Consider the following 27,732-nt stretch of genomic DNA (forward strand, 5'->3'; position numbering starts at 1 on the left):
TCAACAGCTCGGAGGGTGAGATGTCAGACCTGCCAAAAATACTGGTCTTCAATAGCAGAGAGTAGGAAGTTAGAACAAGTATATAGTAGAAGATCAGTTGGCTTAAAGTTACAATTTTATCCATCTAGGCATTTATCATCCTAGGATCTAAATGTGCCACTTGGTAAGTCTTCAGTTGAATGGTAACCCCTAATATTTCTTATATTAAAGTTTCTGAAAGTAACTGTCATATGGAAATGAGGAGCCAGCTTCACCCAGTTAGTAAGACAAACAGAGGCAAGGGAGACCTGTGGGGTATGAAATTTACCCCACCACTGAGGTGAAGAGATCACAAAGGGGGAAGAAAAATAAAACCCATGGGTGACTGTATAAAGGGTGCTTTCTCACAACAAAACAATCAGTTCCAGAAATCATAGGGCCTGCTCTTACCATTGTTTTGTGTTGTTTTGTTTTTTGGGGGTGGGGGGGGGGGACCTTTAAGAAATCCAGTGTAACTAATAGTTTGATACGTTGAATTTTATACAGCTGCTGGAAGTCAAGAATTGCTAGCTTGTGAAACCTGTGGAAGACATTTTGCACAAGATGTTCTGGTAAAACAAAGGCTTCCCCCCCACCACCACCCCCCGGGTGCATAAAACTGAAAGTAGAGGAATTGTGAGGGTTTGGGTGGGGGGAGAAGGGGCAGTAAATGCCAGTAGGGTTAAACACAGATGTTGAAAGAAACTTTCACTCTGTGAAAAAGGAGACAAACTGATCTGATCAGTGTTCAGAGTACTGACCTGTCCTGTGGTGTAAATAAGTTATTTGTGCTCTCTCATCTAGCAATATTCCAGAGTGTGGCAGAAATAATTATAATGCCTTAGACGGAAGCAGCATTAGCAGAACACAAGGGTTTTGCCGTAAGATTTTGTTTTTTCTTTGCATCCCAGTTAAGGCACCAGCCAATATGCAAGAAAGTCTTCACCAAAAAGCGGAAGCCTTTCAATTCTTTGAAACAGAGACTGCAGGGAACTGAAATTCCCTCAGTGAAGAAACAGCCACCACCAAAGGTATTGTTTAAATTGTAGCAGGCATGTTGACTTCATGCTAATATTGTTGGTCAACGAATGTTGTCATTCACTCCAGCGATGAGTGGGTGTCCTGAATGAGCCTACGGTTCTTCGCTGTGCGTGGCATTCTCTCTTGGGAAATGATGTCTCCTCAACTGTGGGTCTGGCTCTGTTCATGCCTTCCCTGTCCCCAGCCCTAGCCTTTGTGCTTTATCAAGTGCTGATAAGTGGCTTGTTGCCTCCAGTAACTTAAGGCGTCTTCTCAGTGCAAGAGCCATGCTGGTGCACAGTGAAACCGGTAGGAACACATGGAGGCCTCAGTTCTTATAGGAGTTTTCCTTAAAAATGAAACATGAATAACATACAAGCTTCTTACAGCTTCCTCTCTAGTTAGGTCAGTGAGAGGAAGTGATGGCAGGACACTGATCTGGTGGAGGAATGCTCAAGGTTCAGCTTGAGCCTTCTGTGGCCTGTAAAATCCCAAGGACAAAGCTGCAGAGTTTCATTGCTATTAAATTCAAACAGTAAGCAATTTTTATTCCTTTATTCAAGGAAGACCATTATCTGTATTGCTGTGGTAGCTGTATTGTGTGTTGTTTGCTGCTGCTGATCTAGGAACAGCAGCAGGCTATGGAGAAATCAGTTTCACACTTTGATTGGGGGAAAGAGGCAAAAAATATAAGAGGAGATCAAAAGGGTGGGGGGGAGAGAAGGGATTGTCATGCTAACTTTCATATTTCATCCAGTATAAACTATAGTCGTCTGTGACCTAAATGTCTTGATATGAGAGGCTATTCTTTATTGGTCCCTTGGAGCACTGGTTAATTTGTGAGGGTTGGGTGGGGAAATAGTAAGACTCAGGAAAGTGGATTTGACCTAAGATTTGTTTTTAATATTTCTTTTTCCTTTTGAAATCTACTTAGAAAAGAACCCTCAGTCAAAGTCTTTATATAGCCTCATAGATGGGTATATAGAGTTTGTTGCCATACGTTTCCTTTACAGAAACAACCAGAAAAGAAATCTAACTGGAGACAGCTGCATGAGGACTTTATTAATGCTATTCAATCAGCCAAGCAAGTCACGAAAGCCATGAAAGAAGGCCGACCCCTTCCTCCTCCTCCACCTCCAAGCATCAATCCAGGTTTGTGATTTAGTTTCACTTACTGCTGCTCTTGTTTGCTTCTCCTTCATAAAACAATAAGTTCCTATTATTCACAGATGGGCTTCAGCTTTACTCCATTCTCTGCAATCCAAGGTGAACATTAACTCCCTCATTCCTGATTGTTTTTAAAATGTAGTGGTGGAGTAGAGCATGAATTAGGGGCAACCCTGGGAGCAGCTAAAGAGGGTTTCTGCATTCAGTGAGTAGTAGCATCAGGGAAAAGTGGAGCAACATAGATGAATTGCAGAGGAAGCAAAATAATTGGACCTTTCAACCTTAATGGTAGCAACTTATCAGTCTAGTATAGGGTGACCAGATGTCACAATTTTATAGGGACAATCCTGATTTTTGGGTCTTTTTCTTATATAGGCTCCTATTACCCCCACCCCCCACCCCATCCTGATTTTTCACATTTGCTGTCTGGTCACCCTAGTCTAGTAGCAGAGCTCTGGGGTGGGAGTTGGGATGCTTGGGTTCTAGTCCTGACTCTGCCATTGACTAACAAAGGGTGAATTTCAGCGCTTACTACTTGGAATAAACTGTAAGTCAGGCATAGGCCCCATGCTGGCCCTCTGCATTGGGATGAATTTCACCTTTTGGATTTTCAGAGGTCAGTGAGGGAGGTGTGGGTGCTCAGCACCTTTTGAAAATTGAGCCTCTTGCTTCTCATAGACTTTAAAGCCAGAAGGGACCATCATGATCATCTAGTTTGACCTCCTGCACATCACAGGCCACAGAATTTCACCCACTCCTGCAACAGTCCCATAACCCCTGGCTGAGTCATCGAAGTCCTCAAATCATTAAAGACTTCAAGTTACAGAGAATCTACCATTTACTCTAGTTCAAACCAGTAAGTGATCCGTGACACATGCTGCAGAGGAAGGCAAAAACCCACCATGGTCTTTTACAATCTGTCCTGGGGTGGGGGGGATTCCTTCCTGACCCCAAATGTAGTGATCAGTTAGACCCTGAGCATGTGGGTGAGACCCACCAGCCAGACCAGTAAAAGAATTATTTTAGTAGCTTTGAGACCTCCCCATCTATTGTCCTATATCTGGTTGTTGGAGATATCTGCTAATACCAGGTGCAGATGGGCCATATGTCATTTTAGGCAATCTCATCATGCCATCCCCTCCATAAACGTATCAGCTCAATCATGAAACAAGTTAGGTAATTTTCCCCTACTATTCCCCTTGGAAGGCTGTTCCAGAACTTCACTCCTCTGATTGTTAGAAACTTTCATCTAATTTAAAGCCTAAACTTGTTGATGGCCAGTTTATATCCATTTGTTCTTGTGCCAACATTGGGCCTTAACTTAAATAACTCCTCTCCCTCCCTGGTGTTTACCCCTCTGATGTACTTATAGAGAGCAATCATATCTCCCCTAAACCTTCATTTTGTTAGCTAAATAAGTCAACTCCTTTAGTCTCCTCTCGTAAAGTAGGTTCTCCTTTCCTCTGATCATCCTAATAGCCTTTCTCTACACCTGTTCCAGTTTGAATTCATCTTTTGTAAACATGAGAGACCAGAATTGCACACACTATTCCACATGAGGTCTTACCAGTGCCTTGTACAATAGTAACACTTCCCTGTCTCTACTGGAAATACCTCGCCTAATGCATCCTAGGATTGCATTAGTTTTTTTTCATGGCCACATGACATTGGCAGCTCTTAGTGATCTGTGATGGACCAAAACACTCAGGTCTTTCTCTTCCTATGTCACTTCCAACTGGTAAATCCCCAGCTTGTAGCAAAAACTCTTGTTGTTAGTCCCTAACTACATGACTTTACACTTTGCACTATTAAATTTCATCCCATTTTTATTACTCCAGCTTTCAAGATCATCCAGATCTTCTTGTGTGACATTCCAGTCCTCCTCTGTATTGGCAATATCTCCCAACGTGTGTCATCCATAAATTTAATTAGCACGTTCCCACATTTTGTATCAAGGTCATTAATGGTCGAAAGACTGGTCCTTGAGGAACTCCATTAGTAACTTCCCTCCATCCTGATAGTTCACCTTTCAGTATGACTTACTGTCGTCTCCCCTTTAACCAGTTCCTTACCCACCTTTCTGTTCTTATGTTAATTCCCATCTTCTCCAACTGAATAATTTCCCATGTGGAACTATATAAAATGCTTTACTGAAATCCAGATAGATTAAATCTACTGCATTTCCTTTGTCTAGAAAATTGAAGATATTTTCAAAGAAAGAGATCTGGTTGGTCTACATTTTGTAAAGCCATGTCTTTTATTACACTGTCTTTCAAAATTTGTTCTAAGACCTGGCATACAACTGAGAACAAACTAATAGTCCTCTTAACTTCCCAAATCATTTTTTCCCATTTCTTAAATATATGTTCTATATTTGCAGTTCTCCAGTCTTAGGTTATGACCCCTGAGTTTATGGATTCATTAAAAATCCTTTCTATTGGGCTTTCAATTTCATGTGCCTGTTCATTTAATGTTCTTGTATGGAGATTATCTGGGCCCCCAATTTGGTCTCATTAAGCTGTTTCAGTTTTGCTTTCACCTTGGATGTGATTTCTACTTCTGTATCCTTGTTCCCATTAGTCACCTCGTCATTGTCCCCAAGCTCCTCATTACTGTTGTTTAATACTGAGGTAAAGTATTTGTTTAGGTGTTGGGCCCTACCTAGAATTATCTTTAATCTCCACCCCATCCTCGGTGCTTAGCAGTCCGACTTCTTCTTTCCTTGTTTTCTTTAGCCATATAACTAAAAAGAAGCTTTTACTATTGGTTTTAATTTCCTTTGTAAGGTTTTTCATATTTCTCACTTTATCCTCACATTTTCTGACCTCCAAGAGATAGCTTTCCTTGCTGTTTCCCTCCCTTTTTCCATTCCTTGTAGGCTTTCTGCTTTCTTTTAATAGCCAGTTTGAGATGCTTGTTGAGCCAGTTTGGTCTTGTAACCCTTCTGTATGAGATTTCCCCCTTGCCCTGCCCCCCCGCTTGGAATGCAGGCTTCAGATTATTTCTGCAACTTTGACTTAAAATGATTCCAAGGCTCGTCTACATTCAGATCCCGGAGTTCTTCAGTCCAGGCAACTTCCCTAACTAATTCCCTTCATTTTGTAAAGTTTTCCTTTTTGAAATCAGTGACCCTAGTTGCAGACCTACTTCTGTTTAGCCTTCCATTTAGTTTAAACTCATGTACCTCTGTACCAGATGACTGGAGGATAGCAAATGTAATGCTGATTTTTACAAAAGGCTCCAGAGGCAATCCTGGCACTTACAGGCTGGCAAACCTAACTTCAGTACCAAGCAAATTGGTTGAAACTATAGTGTATATAGTACAGTAATCCTTTTGGTTAATCACATTGCCATTTTTTTGTTAAATGTCTGTTTTTTCTAGAGTTTTATTCCATTTTATTTTTTTAAAAGCCAAGCATAATATAGTCCTCCACATTTATACGAAGTAATGCTACTCTCTGATCCTTGCTACATATCGTCAATGTGGCACTCTTGCCCACTCTGCATTCATTCCACATGTGGAACTCCAGTTGTGCTCAGTGAATGCAAAATAGAGATTTGTAGTGCAATATCAGAGGGGAGAGAAACTCCCATCAGTGGGCTTTGGACCAAGCCCTGTATGTCAACAACAAGAATCTCAACACTTTGCAATTGATCATGGCACCCAGCCTTCATCTCTACAACAAACAGATCAAATTAACATAGTTGCCACGGTGTGCGGAATTTTGCCAAGGGCAGTTCTTAGCATTGATGGGGAAATTGAGTTACAGTGAGGGGAAGTGACTTGACCAAGGTCACCCAACAGGACAGGCAAAGCTGGGAATTGAACCCAGGTCTCCCGAGTCCTAGTCTCCCAGAGAGGAGTCAATTCTCTCTCAATATCTTATGAGCTGTTGATTCAATCATACCCATTCCTTTGTTGTAATCAGACTATATTCAGTGTCCTTACTGCTTGAGAAGGTTTAACGAAGCCGCAGCAGAGCGGCACATCAGTTTTTGCAAAGAACAAGCTACACGACGCGTCTTTGCACCAGGCCAGAAAGCAGGCAAACAGGCCCCGGTAAGTAACACACTCGCCTTGTGTTTTCTTGCAGACAGGCTCACCAGATAGAATGGGTTGTGATGTAGGGAGGGAAGCTCCACATTCATATGTAGCTTTAAACCACAGAGAAGCTAATGATATTTTTGGTTTTTTAATTAAATGCAATGTGAGTTGCTTCAAAAAAGAGCTCCTTTCTCTGCAGGAAGTTATAGAAAAGTATGGTAGCAAACGCTGAGGAGAAAATAGCTTCTTCAGACTCTTTTCTAATCCGATTCCAGGAAAGCAACTGTAGAGTAATGAAAACGAATACAGCTTCCATGCTGGATACAGAGTACTACTGTACTATGCTAAGGGATATATCAAAGGCCGAATTCCTTTGGTAGCCTCCGAAGTGGGGTTAATCCTCTGTGTCTTGAGCTGTGCTGCTGTGTTTATTAAATGTTTATACAACTTCTACTGAAAGATTTTGTTAAAAGATTTTATTAAAACATAAATTGTTCATTAATTAAAAAAAGAGTAAATAAGTGACAGACGGAGTTAGTAACTAGTAATCAGCAAAGTAAAAATCTTGTTATGCCCACCAGTTCGTTTTCTTTTAAGTATTTCAATTTTGGAGGAGGGTCAGCTTTCTGATGGAAGGAAAGGTAAATCCTACAATGGAGGGGGAAAACTCAAGGATAAAATTCTTTATCTACCACCAAAAGGCTTAAAAAACTCCATAGTTAAGATGGTGGGTGTCTAATAAAGGGAGTTCCTGGAGAACCGGGTGTCTCAAAGGGATGGTGCTGTTGAGGGGGAGATGCCTATGTGTGTCACTGAAGGGCTGCTTCTCTGAGTGTCTTGGCTGTTTTAGACTAGATGGGAGAATAATGCTTTGGGGAAGGAGCAAGCTACTGGTGGCCTTTCACTCTGGTCTGGCCTGCTGCTGCTGTCACTGAGGGGATTAAGAAAATGGACTCCTCTCAATACCTCCATGAAATCTCTGCTTGAGTTGAGTCCTGGTCAGTTCTGTCATGAAACTATGCTGACTGCTTGTGTTATCCTCACCAGGGCAAGCAACAAATGACTCAAAGGAGAGAACCAACCTTAACAAGTGCTGTGGAATCACTGCTTCAGAACAGAGTCCAAGAAGCTGCCATTGCAGGTAAGGAGTTGCAGTCGGTTGGGCGAGTGAACATTCAGAAATACTTGCACAAGGTCATTACTACTCTGCAACTGGGCGCCAGTTACTGCTACCGCTCAAATGTGGCGGAGTAGCATCACCCTGTCCGCACTACCACTTTTAGCCGTTTTTGTACCCAGTTAGTGAGCTGGTTGGCTCTAACAGCGGTTTGTGTCGTCCAGCAACATGGGTAACATTATTTTAGTAACCCTGGCAGCTAACGGTGGTACCTCCTGCCAGCAGCATAGACTAGTTACAGTAGATGGCTGTCTTCCTATAACCAGTCATCACTCACTGTCTGTGCAGTCTGGGCCCAATCCTGCGAGGTGCTGAGCAGCTCATGGGGCGTCAAGCGCTTTCAGCTCTCATTGAATTCAATGGGCCTTGAGGGTGTTCAGCAACTTGTAGGATCAGACCCTCTCTATGAAAACACACGCCAGAACGCATTGGCCCCTGTGCTGTTTGGTGCCATTCTGTGTCGAAATCATTCAGGCCCTGTAACGCCTGCTGAGGCACTATGGAGTAGCTGCTGAGACTTTTCCTAGAATGCACTACAACAGCCAAATGTAGTTTTCGTGGCTGCTTTTTAAAGCAACACTTCTGCTGTGTGGACAGAATGTAACCATGTTTGTAATGGGATCACGTGAGTGTGTCACAGACTGGCAAAGAAAATATGGCTGTGTTTGTCGACTAGGATGGGGTGGTGTTATACGTGTAGAACTTGGTAAATGAACAATAAATTTAGATCTTAGCTTAATTCTGTCATGAGCGGGAGGAGCTATTTCCCTCCTCTTCTCCCCCACGCCCCCCGCATTGAAAAGGACAAACACACAGAACTAATGATACTTAGCACTTCACATCTTCAGAGTGCTGCACAAAAACTAATGGAACCCTTACAATAATCCTGGGAGGCGCAGGGTGAGAAAACAGAGGCAGAGCAGTTAAGTGCCTTGATCCAAGGCCAGTGACTGAATCAGTGGCAGAAGCAGAATTAGAACTCAGGAGGTCCTGACTAGAGCTGATCACAAAAGGGGATTTCCATGCTGTTGGAAACTAGTCTTTCTACATTCATTTTCATCCCAAATCAGGACAAAGTTAAAATGTCAAAATATTTCACAGAATGAAAAACTTCAACTTGGAAATGTCCAAATGCTTTGTTTTGAGTTGTCATTAATCTCTGCATTTGGCTGAGCCACTGCAGTGTCTCATGGTGGTGGTAGTTCTGGGTCGCCTCTGCATCCTGGGCAGATTACATCTTCCTTGATGTATCACAGTGTTTCCTTATGGTTGAGATGCTGCAGTGCTTCATGGGACTTCTGTGGCTGAACCAGTGTGGTTCTTTATGGGACCCAGAAGTACAACTTTCATAAGGCACTGCAGTAGTTAAGGCAGATGCAGAGATTAATGTCAACCCAAAGTAAAAACATTTCATTTTTTTCAGTGGAAAATTCTGACAAAATCTTTTCCCAAAGAAAATCTTCAATTTTGACAAAACCCCATTTTCCAGTTGCAAAATTTCCATTGAAAATCTTCAACCAGCCCTAGTTCTCAACTCACTTCTCTAGAACACTTTTTAGAAAAGAAATGGGGGAAGGAGGGAGAGGTTTTAAAGCTTCCGTGTAGGAAGCATTGGGGCGTTTTTAAAAATTACTTGTCTGTATCCTTTTGTGCTTTAGGTTTTTTCTAAGTCTTTGGGTTTTCAAAAATTACTAGAAATGCATTAAAAGTTAGCTAGGCATATTTTAAATGTAAACATTCCCCTGCATGCCTTGAAACCCCAGTACTTGCAGCTTGATACAAATAAATGCATGACCACCAGAAAGTGAAACTGAGGAGAGTTTTTCAGTAGTAGTCCCTGAGGAAGAGAATTAGTTTTTAGCATTTGAACTCTACTATTGAGAAGTAAGGTTAATGGCAGTGAAGGATTTTGCTGAATGAAGAATTCAGTAATGCTGCAGCATCTTCTTTATGTGCTCAAAGAACCAGGTTGTGACTAGAAGCAATAGAAGGAGAAGAGTAATGAGAAGGGTAATGCACCATTATTATTCCTCTGTATGCTATAATAGTTACTTTGTAGATGGCAGCAATTTGAAATCTGTTGGATCAAGCTTGATGTAGGTTTAATATTAATGTGAAATAAAAATACAGCTTAGTAAACTGAATCTTTCTATCCATTATAGTGGACCTTGTGGAAGGAATGGGGCAGAAATGAGATTAATTTCCCTTGCCACTTGGTGTCACTATAATTCCAATATATCTGCTGTCCTTATTTTCATTTCTTACATATATTGCGATTGCACAGTATTGGGCTGGAAACGCTGGAATCTTTTCCTTGTAATTCTGTCTGAGATCTTTATAATGAGTGTTTAAAGATGAGTATTTACTCAAATTATAAGAGGGGGGCCCATTATCCTTGTGCCTTTTGAGATCCTTGAATGAAAGGTGCTATGAATGCTACATATTATTGATATGACACTGCTGTCAGCTGGCATGTAATTTGTGTGACAAGGTTTCTTTTGACCCACAAGGGGAACCCCAATTTTTAGTCTTACTGCAGTCAGTAGACCTTATGACTTGTTCATTCTTCTCTTACTCTGATTTATTTTTATTTTATTTTTGACATCCCTTTATCTAAAGCATATAGGTGCATGAGACAACAAATTAGTAATGATAACATGGAGGCTATGGCAGTCTTCCCATGCAAAACAAGAAAACCCTTAAACACACCAAACATGCTGAATTTGGCATTCAGTATTTTTTGGAGCAGGGTGGGAAGTTAGAAACCAGGTGCTATTTGTTATCTATCCCATTGTTGGGCTTGGTAAGTTTCTTTCAGGGTTTCACCCACCCGCCCCCATCAGACTCTGTTAGCAACCTACACCACATTCCTAAAGCTGTTCATTCTCTTTAAATACCATTCCACTTAGCATGTCTGTCAACATCCATTGGGTAATCAGTTGCTCAGTTATCTGGAGTAATACTTGTTTTTAAAAAGTCCCTTTAAAAAAAAAGTTACATTAATGATTATTGGAGGTATAACCCAGGCAGTTATATGTATGTGTGTATTTTGCAATAAGTAATTTAATGTAAAAAATTATTGAGATATAGTACTGTGCTTTTAAAGGACCTGCTGTGCAGTCCTCTGCTGGAATGCCAGAGAGAACCAAAAAAACATCCAGTGTACCCTCTGGAAAAAATACTTCAGGAGATTCTCGGTAAGAAATACTTTATATTGAGGCTCGGAAGGATTAGATTTTTATGAGTAAATGTTGTTAAACGTCAGTTTCACTGTACACATGTACAAAGTGACATATGATCAAATTATAAAATTTACAGATAGACAAAAACAATGCTTGAGAAGTTATTAGAGTTTGCTTCAAGGATATTTACTTGGTATGTTTTGACATGTGATCTTGACAATTTGTTTTAACAGTTATAAAGATTTAACTTCTTAATATTAACATCTATTGTCATTAAATAATTCTGAGCCTAGATTCTCACAATCGTGAAAATTTCAATTGATTAAAAATTGAAAAAAGTTGATATTATCCATAAAAATTATTTTTTAAAAACTCATTTTGCCAAGCCAATGTACATTTTACAGTAAGGTTAATCAAATTATCAGATTTGCTAGGCTTGTTAAATGTAAACAACATATACAGTATGTAGGAAATATGTCGCAACTAGTGCCACTGGAAGTTGATGTAGCAGAATTTCCACCCATTCTGTGAAGGGAGGGTCTCCTTGTGGGCTTTTCTGGTATTCTTTTCTACAGAACTTGAGTTTTCTCAAGTGTTAGGTGGAACTCTTGGCTGGTAAGGGAACAGTTTCAATGTAAACTGATAGTGCTTTCTGCCTGAGACTGCAGACACAGTGGGTATGTCTACACAGCACCTAGACATCGAGTCAGCTGGCATGGGCCAGCTGCGGGATTTGGACTTGGGCTGCATCGCTGTTTCATTGCTGTGTAGACTTTCAGGCACCAGCTGGAGCCTGGCCTCTAGGACTCTCCCACCTGGCAGAGTCCCAGAGCCCAGGCTCCAGCTTGTGCTTGGAAGTCTACACTGCAAAGAAGCCCGAGCCCCATGAGCCTAAGTTGGCTGGCACGGGCCAGCCATAGGTTTTTCTTTGCTGTGTAGACATACACCAAGAAACATTAGCTTTAAGAACTATGAACTTCCCTGTTGCTCTCAGTGGAATAATCACTCTGAAGTATACTAATAGAAACATCCAGCTACAATACTTATCTGTATGGAATGTACTTTCATATAGCCTTCCCAGACTTGCTAAGATTTCAAGTTTTATGTTTTACCAAATTTTACCAAAAATTGAATATTATGTCTATAACATAATTTTTGTCCTTAGCATGGGACCTGCGGGGTCGAGGGCAGGAAAATGTCTGATGGGAGAGTGGAAGGTCTCTAAGGCAGGGGAGGGTTCATGTGAAAATCTCAAGTAGGCACTGAAAGCTCTGAACTTGGGGGGCAAGAAATTTAAAACAAGACTGAGTGACCGTTTTACTTCAAATTATTCAATACAAACAAACATAATTTGGTATAAATTTTCTTTTAAAAATCTAGTGGATTTTTCCAAAAATATCTGCAAAATCCAGGGCAAAAATTCCAGTAAATAGGGAAAATTTGCTGCCAATTTCCACTGGCCCTAGGCTTGACAGGATTTAATACCAGGGAAAATACCACTCCGAGAAGTATTCCATAATCCATAAGCAACAACAGAATCAGTTAGAAAGTAGAAAAATTCTGAAAAATCAAATTTTTTCACAGAAATTTAAATTTTTGAAAAATTTTAACCACTTGATAAACTGGTAACAGAGCAAGCAGTTTCTGTGAAAACTTCCAAAAAATGTATGCAAAGAATTTGTCAAGTTTGAAAGCGTCCAGTCATCTCCAGCATAAGTAAAGGGTGGAGCAGTCTAATAAGAAGTGCCCGAGCTTTCACGCACCTGGCCACGGCCCATTCGGTTTATTCTTGTATTACATATAAAGGAATGGCAGGTTCACGGGCAGCATGTTTAATATTTTTTTAATTTAAAAGCAGAATAAGGCGTCTGATTATGGGTTAAGCACCTTTTATTGTTCCTTTTCTCTACTCCGCGTCAGCTCATGAATTTATAGAGCCTTTCATGAATGCCTAAATAGTTGTTGTTCCATGGTTGGCTGAATTCATCTAACTGGCTGTGATAATTTTGTTGTTTCTGTTGCTTTGGTTTAACCTTATTTTGTGAGGAAAAAATATAAGTAACACGGTATGAAGGGTTTGTCCCAGTACTAATAGTAAGTAAATGTCACTTCACTGATTTCAGACTCCCAGCACAAAGCGGAAGATAAGGTGGCAGATCACCCATGACTTGAAATGACTGCCTTTACTTGTACGGCATTGCTACTGAAGGTCCTAGGAAAACAGTTCCATAAAACCATCTGCATTCCAACTTGTCTCAGTTTTATATGGAAGACAACTGTGTGTTACTGATTACAATACAATGTGCAAGCAGAAGTTTACAAACGTTTACAAAAGTTTACTTAGTTTCTTTTGTGGGATACAAATTATTTTCTAGTGCCCTTTTTAAAGCATAATTGATTTTTTTAAAAATTTTTTTGTAAATTGTTTTTCCCCATTTATGACTGGTTATAAGAGGATACCATCAAGACATTTAAAATTATTTTTAAACGTCATGGTGAATGTAGTAGGGTGCCCGGAGGACCAGGTTGGCATGCCTGACTTCTGGCCCCTTGCTTCCCTGGCAGAGGTACCTCAGTCATTAAGAAGGTATGAGAGGGGGACTTGGGCCCTCCCTCTCCACCAGGTTCCAGCCCAGGGCCCTGTGTGAAGCAATGCTAGCAGGATCCTCCCATCAGAGAGTCCAAAATCTGTCCTACCCTAGAAAATTAGCTTAACTACGATGCTCAGTGGTGGAAAATCCACACCCTGGAGCAATGTCGTTAAGATGACCTAACCCCTGGTGTAGACAGCGCTAGATTGACAGAACAATTCCTCTGCCAGCCTAGTTACTGTTTCTCGGGGCAGTGGATTCCCTACACTAAAGGGAGAACCCCTCCCATCACCATAGGGAGTATCTACACTGACGTACAACAGTGGCTTAGCTGTGCCACTGTAGTATTTTAAGTGTAGATATACCCTAATTCCACTGCCCCGGGCTACTTCCTGTCTATGTCTCTTCAGTTTGGGGAATGGCCACTATAGTCTGTAGTGGTTCAACTCAAATAGCATCCCCTTGTGGACCTTTTGTAGCATCCTGCTACAGTCCCAGGTTCCTCTGAGCAGGGCGGATGTAAGATTGGAGGGGTCTAACCTGACAATGTCAATCACACAGCTCATTCACTGCTGAGAGCTCCTCGGTCTCTTCAGCAATCTCCCTCAGTCAGGGACACAATGTTTCTTCCCTTGAGGCTGTCCTAACTGTCAGGCTCCTACTGATGCTCCCCTCATGTAAGGAGGCAGCTGGCTCCTGCCTCTTCACCAGTCAGCTCTGAACTGTGCCAGGTTCTCTCTCTCCTTTTCTTCTTCCTCCAGGCCTAGCATTGGCTGCAGGAATAGGGAGGGCCATAGGCTCTCTTTAACCCTTTTTGTACTGGTGTGAGGTTTCTCAGCTTCACCACAGTTAATAAGCCCAAGATGCAAATACCATCTTGCATGTCTTTATGTATACCATAAAAACATTTATGCCACTCCAATACACCTATTTGGAAATCTTGGGTGGGGTGAATTGTTCTCATCGGGTGATAACCAGAGCACCAATCATACTGCATTAAAATTTTGGCACCAAGAATTCTTGCCATGGGCCCTTCTTTCTGACCCCTCCAAAAATTCCCTAATATTTACTATACACATGCCTCTAGAGCACAGGGATGTCCTTGGAATATTACCGGAAATTACGAATCTCCAAAAAAGTAGAGTGTCCTGAAGTAATCATTATGTGCTTTACACTAAGCCCAGTGGCATGCTTAGGAGTGATCTACAAAGCTTAGTCTGGGCCAGGTGTGTAGCTATGCCATGAAAACATTAATAAGTCTTATAGTTATGTACCCTACTATGCAGACTCACCTGGGACATAAGAATGTGTTCCTGCTCCTTCTTCGTAGAAAGAGGTATACTGCAGGAGAAGAGGAACTCCTTGTGAGTCAAAAGGCAGATAAACTGAGAAAGTGGCAGAAAATGTTTGATAGGCTGAGAGCTATGTCTGCTGGCCCTGTTCACCTCCACTGCCATCAGGATTCCAAACTGCTGCTGTGGGAGTGTTTCAGAATTGTGTGTTCTAGGACACTCAACTTCCAGTAGTTATGGTGAACCTTTCTTGGCCATGCTGAAGTCCGCCAAAAATATAAGCAACTCAGCTCAGTCTGTTTAATTTTGGTACATCTAATGCTGATTTCAATTTTTTCCTGCCTAACTTAGCTTCCCTCATAGTTAAATCTTTTGTAGACGTTAGAGTACAAGATGAATTCTTTATTCAGCCTAGCCCTACTCTGCCACCTAAGTTCAGGCCTACTTCCTCAACCAGAGGGATAATGACCAGTTTTTGGAGAAAAGTGGAGAACTGTGGACAATCAAGATATAAATATTACCTTAGAGCCTCTTTCTTCTCAACCACTGAAGTAGTAAAAAGAAAAGGAGTACTTGTGGCACCTTAGAGACTAACCAATTTATTTGAGCATAAGCTTTCGTGAGCTACAGCTCACTTCATTGGATGCATACTGTGGAAACTGCAGAAGACGTTATATACACAGAGACCATGAAACAATACCTCCTCCCACCCCACTCTCCTGCTGGTAACAGCTTATCTAAAGTGATCACTCTCCTTACAATGTGTATGATAATCAAATTGGGCCATTTCCAGCACAAATCCAGGTTTTCTCACCCTCGCCCCCCCCCCCCCCTACAAACTCACTCTCCTGCTGGTAATAGCCCATCCAAAGTGACCACTCTCTTTACAATGTGTATGATATTCAAGGTGGGTCATTTCCAGCACAAATCCAGGTTTTCTCACCCCCCCCCCCTTTTTTAGCCTTTGGATGGGCTATTACCAGCAGGAGAGTGAGTTGGGGGGGGAGGGTGAGAGAACCTGGATGTGTGCTGGAAATGGCCCAACTTGATTATCATACACATTGTAAGGAGAGTGATCACTTTAGATAAGCAGGAGAGTGGGGTGGGAGGAGGTATTGTTTCATGGTCTCTGTGTATATAATGGCTTCTGCAGTTTCCACAGTATGCATCCGATGAAGTGAGCTGTAGCTCACGAAAGCTTATGCTCAAATCAATTGGTTAGTCTCTAAGGTGCCACAAGCACTCCTTTTCTTTTTGCCAATACAGACTAACACGGCTGTTACTCTGAAAACTGAAGTAGTAGTAATAGTCTCTTCCAGTCGGGTAGTTGTGAGGGATATGGTATTCTGAGCAGGAAAAGTGCTGCAAGAAAGACCAGTTCCTGCTGATGAGTTCTGCTAGAAGAGTTGCTTACATGTCCGAATGTTACCAAAGAATATTATTAGAATTCAGTCTGCAATTTCTCGCAGAACTCTCCCTTTATTGAAGGAGAAAAGTCTGGGGAGGGATAGCTCAGTGATTTGAGCATTGGCCTGCTAAACCCAGGGTTGTGAGTTCAATCCTTGAGGGGGCCATTTAGAGATCTAGGGCCAAAATTAGGGATTGGCCCTGCTTTGAGCAGGGGGTTGGACTAGATGACCTCCTGAGGTCCCTTCCAACCCTGATATTCTATGATCAGTAAATTCCCTTATTGATAAAACACCTAGGGAATTCATACAAATTCTACCTTTTCTGCTCACTCAGTTAAGCTTTAAATTCCAAGTTGCTAAGGTAAAATTAAGGTCCTCAGTCCCTGAAGTAGACACTGCAGTGTCCTCTTCTTTAAGCAACCCTTCCTGTTGAAAGGAATGTCAGTCCCCAGGATCTACTTGAAATGCCCTCAGTGAAATAAAATGGTAGGAGGTTGCATTGGCTCGCTTAGACTTGCTGGGGCTCAGGGCCAAAGCCTGAGCCCCACCGCCTGAAGCTGAAGCCCGAGCGCTTTAGCCCTGGGTATCAGGGCTCAGGTTACAGAGCCACTGGGCTTTAACTTTGCCCCTTGTCCCCACTTCTGTAATCCAGTTTATCCATTGCTGGCATATTTTCAGGGGACACCATCCTGTGAACTTGTTGCCAGCTGATGTGAGAGCAATATGCAATCTCTAGTATCCCTCTGGGGAGAGGAGGAGACCAAGTCCATCTGAAATTGATCATATGTAACATCCTGGCATGTGACAAGGCAGCCAAGCATGGCCAGCATGGGCACCACTGAGACCGGCAAACAGGCCATGAGAAGATAAAGGATCCAGAAACACAAGACCCAGGATGACTCCAACTGCTTTTGCTCAGAGCAGAAAACTTGCCTGTTTTTTACAATGAGCTGGACTGAATCCTCAGAACGGAGACCAATCTGCTGGTAGATACTGCGCAGAAGCATCTTGAGGCTTAATTGTGAGGGACACAGAGGAGGAAAAATAGTTGTTCCATGGACCAGGAGATGCCTGATGCATTGCTGGGATCTCAGAATCAATTTAGTGGATCTGGGATCCCAACCCAGAAGCACAGATGAATGATACCTGAGCCAGCTTGGGAGGAGGAGGAATCTGGAACCGGGGGCCCGCTACTGCAGGTATGTTGCTTTTCTCTGTAAGTTGTATTTGTGAGAGCTGATTTTGCAGGGTCGATAGGAAGAGTTTTCCAAGTTCTTAAGAGTACTGCTTTTAGTATCTGCAAAGGTGCAGATAGAGCCTTATGTAGGTGCAAGTGTCCATTTGTCCCACTGCTCTGCCATACCCTGCTCTCCAATGCCTCCCCCTTTCCACATGCTTCTGTAGCAAGAGGGGCAGCTTTTAAGCCTGACTCCCAGATCTCTGTATATCTTCACCCATTCGGGATCCATGAGCCTGCTCCTGGTCAGGGCAAAAGTTGCAGTTTGGCAGATACAGCAGCTAGCTGAGCCATGCCATGTGGCTGGACTCAAGCAGGGGGAGAAATTTCAAAAGTAACACAGAAACCACAATGTAAAAGTCTAAAAATAGAATTTTACTGTGAGAATTACATATTAGGCATGATGGCCAAAGCATTTAGATTACATTATATTGGCCCATAGGCTGGACTACAGCATCTGAAAGTGCTGCTCTCAGCAATTTCAGGTGCATAATAATAGTTCAGTCCCTCCAAACTGTGGCCTTGATTCAAAAGCAGCGTTCAACCCACTAAAGACCATTCCCAAGAATGTACTTGGGCACACAGCCATTGCATCGTGAACTCCGTGTACTGCTGGTCTCCCTGTTTCTCTGAAGGTAGAGCTAGGACATACGTAGTCACTTCTTGACTGTTTTAAAAACTCCAGCAGAAACCTTTTTTAACTGAGCAAGAACTGAGGTTGAGAGCTGAATGTTCACCCTTCAAAGTCTAGGAAATGGTGGTACCAGGACTTCTGGGATTTTCACTGGGGTATTATGGGAGTTTGCTATATTCTCAGAACCTTTCTGTAGTTTCCCAGGTCTTTGAAATCTCCCAAAATCCACTGTTTTAGGGAGCTGGGCCAGGAAATGACACTGCAACTGCACAGACATGGGACAAAAACTGAAACTGAAAAAACAGCCTGGCTGGTGTGAGCATACTGCCCTGTTGATAACTTACATCGGTGGTGTCCCACCAGTTCAGTTACTAGTGGTGTTATACCAATAAAATAAAAACCAGCAGGATCTTATTAAAGGGAAAAAGGCAAAATACCACATTTATTGTGAATACAGAAAGAATCATAGTAAGCAGTTAGTTATAGCTATAACATTCCATTCAATCTCATATTTAGTCACACATTCATTCATACAAACACACACACACAGGTTCTGCAAGGTTGTTATCATAGTTACCAGCCTTAGAGTTGCTCATGCCAAGCCACTGGCCAGGTGGCCTGGACATGAGGAGGGAGCAGGGCCTTGTCAGATGCTCATCTGATGCTCCTGGAAGTTGGTTTGCAGAATCAGACCCCCCAAAGTTGTCACTTTTTAGAGTCTATTTTTATAGGAATTTCTTCCTATGCCAGTCTATGGGAATTGCTTCATCATGCTGTTGCTGAATCAATCAGCAGATAGAACATTCCTGACGGCTCCGTGCTGCTAGATGTTATCTTGTTCTTTGGCTCTCCCATTCTTGAGGCTGTTGGGTGGATTCCAGTCTGCCCTCCGGGGGACCTCTGGTTATTTCCACTTGACGCCTTTTTCAGCCGATGGACACTGGATTCTTAGGCTGGCACCTCCCTGATCATTCAGTTATTATCCACACCAAGCATCCATCCACATACATCCTCTAGCTCTATTTTAATCACAATTGTTCATACAACAAAAGGGTGGGGAGTCTCTGGGTGCTGTTTCTGTTGTTACAGAGTATTGCTTTGAGTCTCTCTCTGTGTGAATTGTTTTGAGAACAGACTCTGTCTTAGAATGTACTAATGCAATTAGCAGCTTGCAAGTTTCACCCATAGAGGGAGAGAAACAGTACCAAAAACCAAGAGATCTCTTAATTAGTAATACCCTGGAATTTAAACTATGGGGAATCAAACTCATTTGTGATTTTAATACAGAACTTCTTTAATATGATCCAGCAGTGGTTCACTTTGTTTAGACAGGATAGGAGAGGTTCATTAGTTTAATGACTTGGGTATGAACTGTGAATCCAATTCATATTCTTAATAGTCTCATATCCTCCTTCCAATAAAAAGAGAGAGAGGTGTAAACTCAATCTTGTCTCTCAGCTTCAATGCTCTTCATGTTCCCTGATTAATTCTCAAGTTGATTTCTTTTTCTGGATACACAAACATAACTCCTTCATAAAAAAAAAAAAAAAGAAAAAAAAAGTGTAATCATTATTACAAGTTGTTTGATAGGAAAAGGAGGGTACCTTCCATCATTCTGTTTGTAATACACTAATTTCAGCATAGTGATTCCCAATAGTTGTCCTTAATTTTTAAAAAAAAAAAATCCTGAAGGTGCTGCTGCTTCCATATAAAATGCTTATACAGTAAATGAAAGACCAGAAATAATTCTCAAATAATGCATAGTAGGATACAACAATGATTATAGTCTGTATTACTCTTTACAGTTTAAGTAAACTAATCAGAGTTGTTTGCAGTTATGACAGGTTAAAATAAGAGACACATGGCCAAATTCAAACTAGCATAATTCCATTGACTTTCAGGGGTAAACAGCTAGGATAAATTTAGCTCAGTTACATTAGAAAACCTACATTTAAAATAAAATTCCATGTTAACAAAAAATGAATAAAGCAGTAACATGAAACTTGTCAAAATATTTCAGACTGACTTCAAAAAACTCTCTCGAAAATTAGCAGCAGTAAGTCGGTTAAGAAGAGAGAGAATCTAAACAAGAACAGTCCATGAAATGAAACCAGACAAAATGATAGAGAAACAAACCCCTTGGAGTGCTAAGGTTCTTCTGAATTTTAGCTTTCTATCTATGGGATGGATGGTGCATTCTAGTTACATGTTTAAATGTAGGTGTAACCTTTGCTTCCTATAGCAAATCTCTTGCTGTGAGTGATGTAATATGAGCCTCTTAGTGTTTTACTGGGGTTGCATGGTTTCCATCATACCTTTCCAAGAGTACACCTTTAATATATGGCAATTAATTCACCCATTTTTTTCTGTTATATTTTATAATCTCTGCCTGTTGATGGTCATTCTATTCATTAGCTGTTATATAGCAAGTTTTATCTGTATTGTGCATAGGAGGGAAGTATTGTCATTCCTGTATTCTAGATAGTGAAGTGCTGAAAGGTAAAATAACTTGTTCAAGATCACATAGTAGGTCAATGGCAGAGCTGAGCCTAGAACTCAAGTCCTTCTGTTGTCTAGGCCAAGGCACTATCAGTGGGCCACGCTGCCTCTGAAAATGTTCCCCCCACTCAATGAGTGAATAGAATAGTGTTTTGCCAATTTAATATAAATATAAGATAACATACGGTATTTCATCCTGTCTGACTTGAACACATTGATTTCAAATGCAAAACTCTCACTGACTTCCAGGGAGCAGGCTCCAAGAGACCCACTTTCCATGCCTGATAGCTATATTCCTGATTTGCACTCAAATCTTTGTTAGAGTCAAAGCCATCACGTCCTGTAAGATCTGAGGTTCTAACACTTGCCTGATCTCTCTCATGCTGTCACCACAGGCTTTCAGTTAGCATCCCCTGATTAACATAGTAAGCATTACACATTAAAATAATTCTACTCTACATAGCTTATTTTATTACAATATAAAAGTTGTTTATAAACTACATGTAAATGTTACACAGAAAATATTTTAGACTTTAGGTCTCAAATGGGATTGTAAGAATTGACAGATGTTATGAGGTATTTTGCCCTGTTGTACTGTATTGCTTCAAAGTGGCATGTAGGTTCGTATTAGAGATAGAAAAGAGTGATTAGATCATTGTCTACTCCGAGCACAAAAACTAGTCTTGCAGTAGAGGACATATTAGGTATTAAAGTGATATGATGGTGTACCCCACTGATCACTGTGTGGTGTCTCTCCCTCAATGCCCATTCCACAGAGGACAAGGGTTTGCTATAGAGTCTGCCTCTTTAACTCTAGTTGTAGGGATGAATGTAATCGGCACTTGAGATCACTAGTTCAGTCCCAAGTGTTAGCCATGGTAGAGGTTATCTACAGAAAACAAGAGGGAATCACCAAAACCAGCAAGAAAATGCCCAGGCTTAATTCAACCTGAGCATTGTGTAGCTCAAAAACTTGTCTCATTCACCACCAGAAGTTCGTCCAATGAAAGGTATTACCTCACCCACCTTGTTTCTCAGGCCTAATTAGGTAACTTATCCTGCCTGTTCCTGAAAAAAAGTGCAGGATATGTAAAAATCACATGAGGTGTGACTGCAGCTTGAGTAGACATATCTGAGCTAACTTTAATCTAGCTAGCTTGGGTCCACAAGCAGTGAAGCTGCAGCAGTGCGTGCCAGCTCCATGAGCAATTAGGGTTTTGGGCGAGCTCGTACAGCCCACACTAAAGCACACCCTGCCACGGCTTCACTGCTCTGTTACCCAAACTAACTAGAGTTAAGATAGCTCAGGTGTGTCTATTTGAGCTGTAACCACACCCCATGATTGCAGTACTGATGTACCCTTTGTGGTTTTGGTTTACACGAAGGATAAACAGCAGCAGCGCTGCCATGTTGGGAAGCTGACAATACAAGAGTGATACACATAAATACTGCAAAAATAGAGCAGATACAAGAAAAATCAGCAGCTTCATTACTCAAGTTGGGGCAAAGAACAGTTACATGATGCTGAGCTCTGATTTTAAGATCATCCTTGTTCTAATGTGTGTCATCCCCATCTGTCCCCCTCTCTTTCCTTCCCACCCACCCCTGCCATTGGAAGCACGGTTTATGGCATGCTTACAGTGGCTATGTATTAACCAGAATAGTGACAATGTGTAACTCATGCTCAGTTATTGAACCAGAGGAGTTCTGTGAGATGCATTACTGTAGTGATAAGTGTAACTTCCCTTTTCTGTTCTAATTTTGTTTGAGACTTTATTACAGATTATGCTAGTAGGCTAGTGAGATGAGACTCCCCCACGATAAAGGATATAAGGAGTGGTGGTGTGAAGTGAAATGACAAAATTGTGTTGGGAAACTCTTGTAGAGGTAGCTTGATTTGTATGCTGAGGTAGCTTAATGTGATTAAGTCAAACCCCTTTGTTAGGAGGCTAACTTGGGAAGAGTAGCTTTTCAAAAGTGCATTGGTGATTTAGGAGCTCATGTTCTCTTGATTTTCTCATCAATCATTTAGGCACTTTTGAAAATTTTGCCCAGGATGCTATTAGAACTTGATTATCTTGTTGAGTTTACAAAGTGTCCCTGACTTGAAGTGAAATAGTATTAATACCCACAATAGGCCCCCAAATTTACAACTGTGCATAACCAAACCCATAAATGTATACATGACTTCTGCAACTTTGTGTTAGGGTAAGCAATTTTGCTGTGCTGATATTGGATAATCTAGACTAATCCATACTTTTTGTTTTGCATTCAGGCATAAATGAAACCCTCACAATGGAGTTGTCAGGTAATCTAGAAAAAGAATAATCCTGTTTACAGAAAAAATACATGGGTATGGGGCTATATACGGTACAGAATACTGCTTCACACTTATATAGTACTTTACATATTCAAAACTATGTAGAGATTAATGTTCACACAAACCTGTGAAGTAGGTAAGTATCACTATCCTCATTTTATGGATTGGGAAATGGAGCCAGACAGGTGAGGTGACACAGCTGGGATGAGAATTTGGGAGTTCTTGGTTCCCAGACTGGTCTCCCAAGCTCAGACGTTCCAAACACCCTCCTCAACATAATGTCACTTTACATCTTTTAACGTTTTCCTTCCACTGACATGATGTCTCAATCCTAAAGCAGCTCAGTCGTTAAAGTCTTTGCATAAAGAGAGAGTCTGTTGAGGCAAATGGGCAGTGTGGGGGAAGCTATTGTGTGAGTTGTTCTTGTCCTACGGGTGAACACATGTCAATCTCCAAGGCTTTCAGTGGAGGCCTTCTTAAGAACACTAAATTTAAAGAAAAGAAAATCTCCCCCTGATCCTGCCCCAAACTCCTACTTTAGAATATGACACACCTCTTTAGTATTTGTAGTGTTCTGAGATTCTAAAGATAAAAATTCTTACTGGATACATGACCTGTGGTGCCCTTAGTGATTCAATACAAAACAGGGCCTGTGTTTAGGCTACCCCTACATTTAAGCTTTCGGGAATGTTAGAAGCTATTTTGAATTGAATTAAAATAACTGATTACCTTTTTCATTAGAATGTTTTAATCACCATTACCTCCTGCTATCTAGGAGCTCTACTAACACAGGTGATTCATGTTACTTTTTATTTGAACTTGAAGCACTCTTCATTAACTACAGAAGACTAGCACCCCTCTAGAAGGCACAGTGCTGTATTTCAGAATAGCTTGTAAGCAGGTATGGGCACAGGTTCTCTTGATGGATCATAAATGTGGAATCCTGCTAAAGATGAACATTTCCATACAGAACATGGTCATGATTCTAGCTCAGTATCTGTGTTGCATTTCTTTTAACCGTGACCCTTAAGTGAAGGAAAATGATTTAAATATTTAGTTACAACTCTTTGCAGAAGTTCAAACCAAACTGATAAAATGCTCATTAATATTATATGTTTAGACAATGCCTATAAAAATCCATATTGTTAAAGATATACAATAGTGGATGAAGCAAAGTGAATACAATGTGCAATCAGAAAGGACAACACAGTAAATTAATTCATCTAAATCTACACCCACAAAACAAATTTTTAAAGCTTTTATCCATAAAGTCCTAGAATAATTTAAAAATGCACAACAGGCATACACTAGCATTCCTGAAGTTTTCGGAGAAGGGCTTTTTTTAGTAGTTCATTAATACATCAGTCTATTTTTAAACAACGTAATGGGACTTGAGGGCAGAGAGCACCTTGCAGGATTTGGACTTTACATTTCTGTGTTTTCTTTTGATGCAGAAGAACCTAATCAGCAACAGCAGCAAACTAAAAACCACAGGATCTTTGTGAAGTGGTTTACGGGAGATGAATGAACCCTGAAGGTTTTCTTTTGAAAAAAATAGAGTTTGTAGTGTGTTATCTTTTCCAATTTGCATGAGTTCACCAGGTCTTGTCAGTTGATGGCACTTTGACACCTGAAGACTTTTAGAAAGGAACTATGTACAGACAATTTACAAAAACAAAACACAAACAAAAAAGAGCATATTTCTGTTTTGGTTTATACAAACAAATGTAACTTAATGGCTAGATATAACTTGTTAATTACTACTGTGCTGAAACCATGAATATAAAATTACTTAACATTTTCATACCTGCCATATATTTATCCAACTTTAGTGGGGGTTTGACACTATTTGTAGCTGTGGAAGAGTCACGGTGGGACCTTCTCTGATCTTGCATCCAGAAGGACTTTAGACCAGTCATTGACTGCAACAAGAGCTGCCTTGCATATGTGGAGGACTGTAACATCAAGCTCATGTTGCTAGAGTAATTTAGCTGCCAAGGAACATTTATGCTACAGATTGTTACAATGAATAAGTATCAGAGGGGTAGCCGTATTAGTCTGTATGCTACCAGACTCCTCATTGTTTTCACGATGAATTACCACTTGTCTGGACTAAACAAAGGCCATCATTATCAACCAAAAGTGAACAGAGCTTGCTTGGATGAGGAACATAATCTTTCCTGAGGCTGTGTCTACACTACAGACTGTACAGCAGCGCAGCTGTAAGGTCTCCTGTGTAGTTGCTCTATGCCAGCAGGAGAGAGCTCTCCCGCCGGCATAATTAAAACACCTCCAATGAGCAATGGCAGATATGTCAGCGGGACATATCTCCTGCTGACATAGTGCTGTCTACACTGGTGCTTTTGGTGGTTGGGGTGTAGTTTTGCTGACAAAAAAGAGCTAGTGTAGACATAGTCTGAGAGTTACATTGTGCAAGGGGCTGAGTGCTGGCGTCAGTGGGACCACTCGTGCTTAAAGCTAAATTTAGGCTTAAGTGCTTTCTTGGATTAGGCCCAGAATGCCTAGCATCTTGCAGGATCAAGGTCTAAATGAAAATTAATGTGTTGTCTTAACCATATACTTCCTCTTCAGAAAAAGCCATTTATACAAGACATTTATTCTTAGGCTACAACAGTGGTAGTTATTTCCAACCCTGGAGAAAACACCATATCTCCACACACAGCGGAAGTGCACTTCAAAAAAAACAAATTTGAGTTTAACCTAATCACCAGAGCAAATATTTTGTTTTTAAAAAAGTGAGAGGAGATAAAATAATTGAAGGAAGTCACAACTTAAATTAAAAATTCTTAAAGCTCAGTGATTAAGTGCTTGCCATTAAAACCTACTGGACCCTCCTAGATTCTACATATGAACAATGTTCAAGTCATTTGTATAAACTAACTGCGAGTCATGGCTCATTTAAAAAGTTATGTTTCCCACCCTCACCCCCATAGCAGCCATCATGTTTTGTGCATGTTCTAGATACATTTGTATTTCCACTGAAGAACACTAGTTCAGCTATTTAGTTTAAGTGTGAAAACATGGAGGGTATTGAGCAGAAAAGATGGCATTGTTGCAAGTGTCATATGCTATGAAACTAGTAAGTATTAGATAAAATACATCTATTCACTCTGTTACTTCCTGGAACATTCTACAATGTTTATAATGTCCTTTTTAAAAGTTCTTAAATGGTTTGGGGCTTTTCTCCTTCAGAAATCTGGGTATAAAAGGAGCCCTAAAAAAGATGATAGTTATCTGAATGCATGGTGAAAATGAGGCAATGTTACAGAATTTGTACTGGATGAAAAAGAATGGGGATGAAGCTGGTTTAGGGCCACTCCACCCAGAGCTAGCTGTGCACCTTGCTGTTGGCTGAGGCAGCTCAGCCTGTGTGGTGCTTCCTCATGACCAAATGCCATTGTGATGTCCCCACTGTTCTGGTTATCACTCTGAGGGAACTGCCAGAAACCCAGTATATGAGTAAGATCCATGGAGGGCATGTTAATAGATTCAACTGTTGTCACAGTCTCCTTGTGCAATATGTACTTGCCAGCATCGCCTGTACCCCCCGAAGAAGCTTCTTCCAGATTGACTTTGTGAGGTTCTGGTAAAGGCAGGTCCTCGAGCAAGTTCACATTATGAGCTTTAACATCCACTTCGATGGGTAGGTTTTTGAGGGATGCTGGTGCAAATGAGGTAGTACTCAGTTCATATTTGTTGTGCTGATGAAGATTCTGGTTGGTAGGAGATGGTTTAGAATGAGTGGCTGAGAGACTATCTACACAGCTCATCCTTAGCAAGTGAGGAGGTTCCAGAGGATGAGTAGACTGTAGGCTTTGTTGACAGTGAATATGTGGGCTGCTATACTCTTCTGCATCCAATGTGTTCAGAATCCCATGCTGCATAGAAGCCCTCTCAGGAAAAGAGGACAGGATACTGGCATCTTCCTTCAGTCTGAATGGAGAGAGAGGGTCAAAGAGACCCTGAAAGTCACCATTCTGCAACCTGCCCTTCAGCAGCTCTTGTGCATGTGTTTTCTTCATGTGACGAGTCAAGTGGTCCTTGCGCCCAAATCTCTGGGCACAAAACTGGCAGAAGAAGTCCTTGCAGCCTGTGTGAACCACCATGTGACGCCGCACATCTTTGCGGGTGTAGAAATAGCGTTCACAATGGTCACACTTATGTTTCTTTTCCTTGGTGCCACTGCCTGGCTTCCCTGCATGAGTTTTGAGGTGTTCTAACAACACTTCTGTGCCTCCGAACTCTTGGGAACACATCCTGCAGGTAAGGTCCCCACTGGTGGCTGCATGAAGAGCCAGGTGGCGTTTGTAACCCAGCTTGGTGTTGTACTTCTTCCCACAGTCTTCACACTTGAAGGCCATTTTGTTGGGATCGTGAGTCTGAAGGTGATTTTTCAGATGGTCCTTTCTGTGGAAGGTCTTTTCACAGTAACCACATTGGTGAGATTTCTGTGGAGAGTGGGTGGCCGAGTGCCTAAAACAGAAGAACAACATGTTTACGGAACTCATGCACACAAGTGGAATACAGCTTCAGAATGTGAAGGCACTTGCGCTCTCTAGGATAACAGTTTTGAAAAAGACAGACTCTATTAAATAGCAAACCAGTGGGTTTTTTATAGTCTGTAGAGTTAGATTAACATTACTGCAAAAAACACCTTTTTGAATAGCAATTATAAATTGTACTTGAGAGGCAGAGAATAGCTAGTGGCTACAACAAAGGACTGGGAGTTGGCATACCTATTGTCCTGCCACTGACTCGTTGGAATACAATGGGAAAACTCATTCATCCTCCCTGTGCCTGTTCTCTCATCTGTAAAAGGGGTATAACACTTACTCTCAAAAGTGAGGTGAGACGTAATCAATTTAATGTTTGTGAAGTGCTCAAGTTCCTTAAAAGAAAGGAGTCACATATAAGCCCACCTACTTGGGGCTCAGAATGGATAGTTGTAAGCAACACATGGCAGTGAATCTGTGTTTTTTCATGCACCTTGAACAGCATTTATTTAAATCTTAACATCCTGTATAGAAATGTGACCAATGGAGTTTGGCGAGTAGATGTCACTAGTGCCAAGAAAAGACCTCTTTTCCTCCCCACACTCCCACTGGGAAGGGCTGCTATCC

At 41.3% G+C, this 27,732-nt stretch overlaps 2 protein-coding genes across 4 annotated transcripts in view; one reads left to right on the plus strand and one right to left on the minus strand.

Moving 5' to 3' along the window:
* Positions 1–506: 506 nt before the first annotated feature.
* ZC2HC1B (zinc finger C2HC-type containing 1B) lies at positions 507–25,331 on the plus strand (the record flags this gene model as incomplete). The annotated part of the gene is made up of 9 exons (XM_073337520.1): positions 507–590; positions 930–1,049; positions 2,052–2,190; positions 6,135–6,265; positions 7,298–7,391; positions 10,534–10,624; positions 16,580–17,100; positions 22,547–22,579; positions 24,046–25,331. Coding segments are annotated over 7 exons (717 nt in total), but the record flags the coding sequence as incomplete, so codon positions are not given.
* PLAGL1 (PLAG1 like zinc finger 1) overlaps positions 18,044–27,732 on the minus strand; it is an 86,668-nt gene continuing 76,979 nt past the window's right edge. Inside the window, exons 4-5 of one of the 3 annotated variants that reach the window (XR_012158074.2) lie at positions 22,717–27,085; positions 18,044–19,301 (exon numbers count right to left, since the gene is read on the minus strand). Coding sequence is in view for 1 of the 3 variants with exons in the window: in XM_073337518.1 (XP_073193619.1) it covers positions 25,843–27,085 (1,243 nt within the window). In the remaining 2 variants the exon portion in view is untranslated. Of the gene's footprint in view, positions 19,302–21,431; positions 27,086–27,732 lie in introns of those variants that run through there. The other 2 variants (XR_012158073.2, XM_073337518.1) reach the window with 2 other exon arrangements.

Source organism: Lepidochelys kempii, chromosome 3 (assembly GCF_965140285.1).
Source record: "Lepidochelys kempii isolate rLepKem1 chromosome 3, rLepKem1.hap1, whole genome shotgun sequence".
NCBI classification, from domain to species: Eukaryota; Metazoa; Chordata; order Testudines; family Cheloniidae; genus Lepidochelys; species Lepidochelys kempii.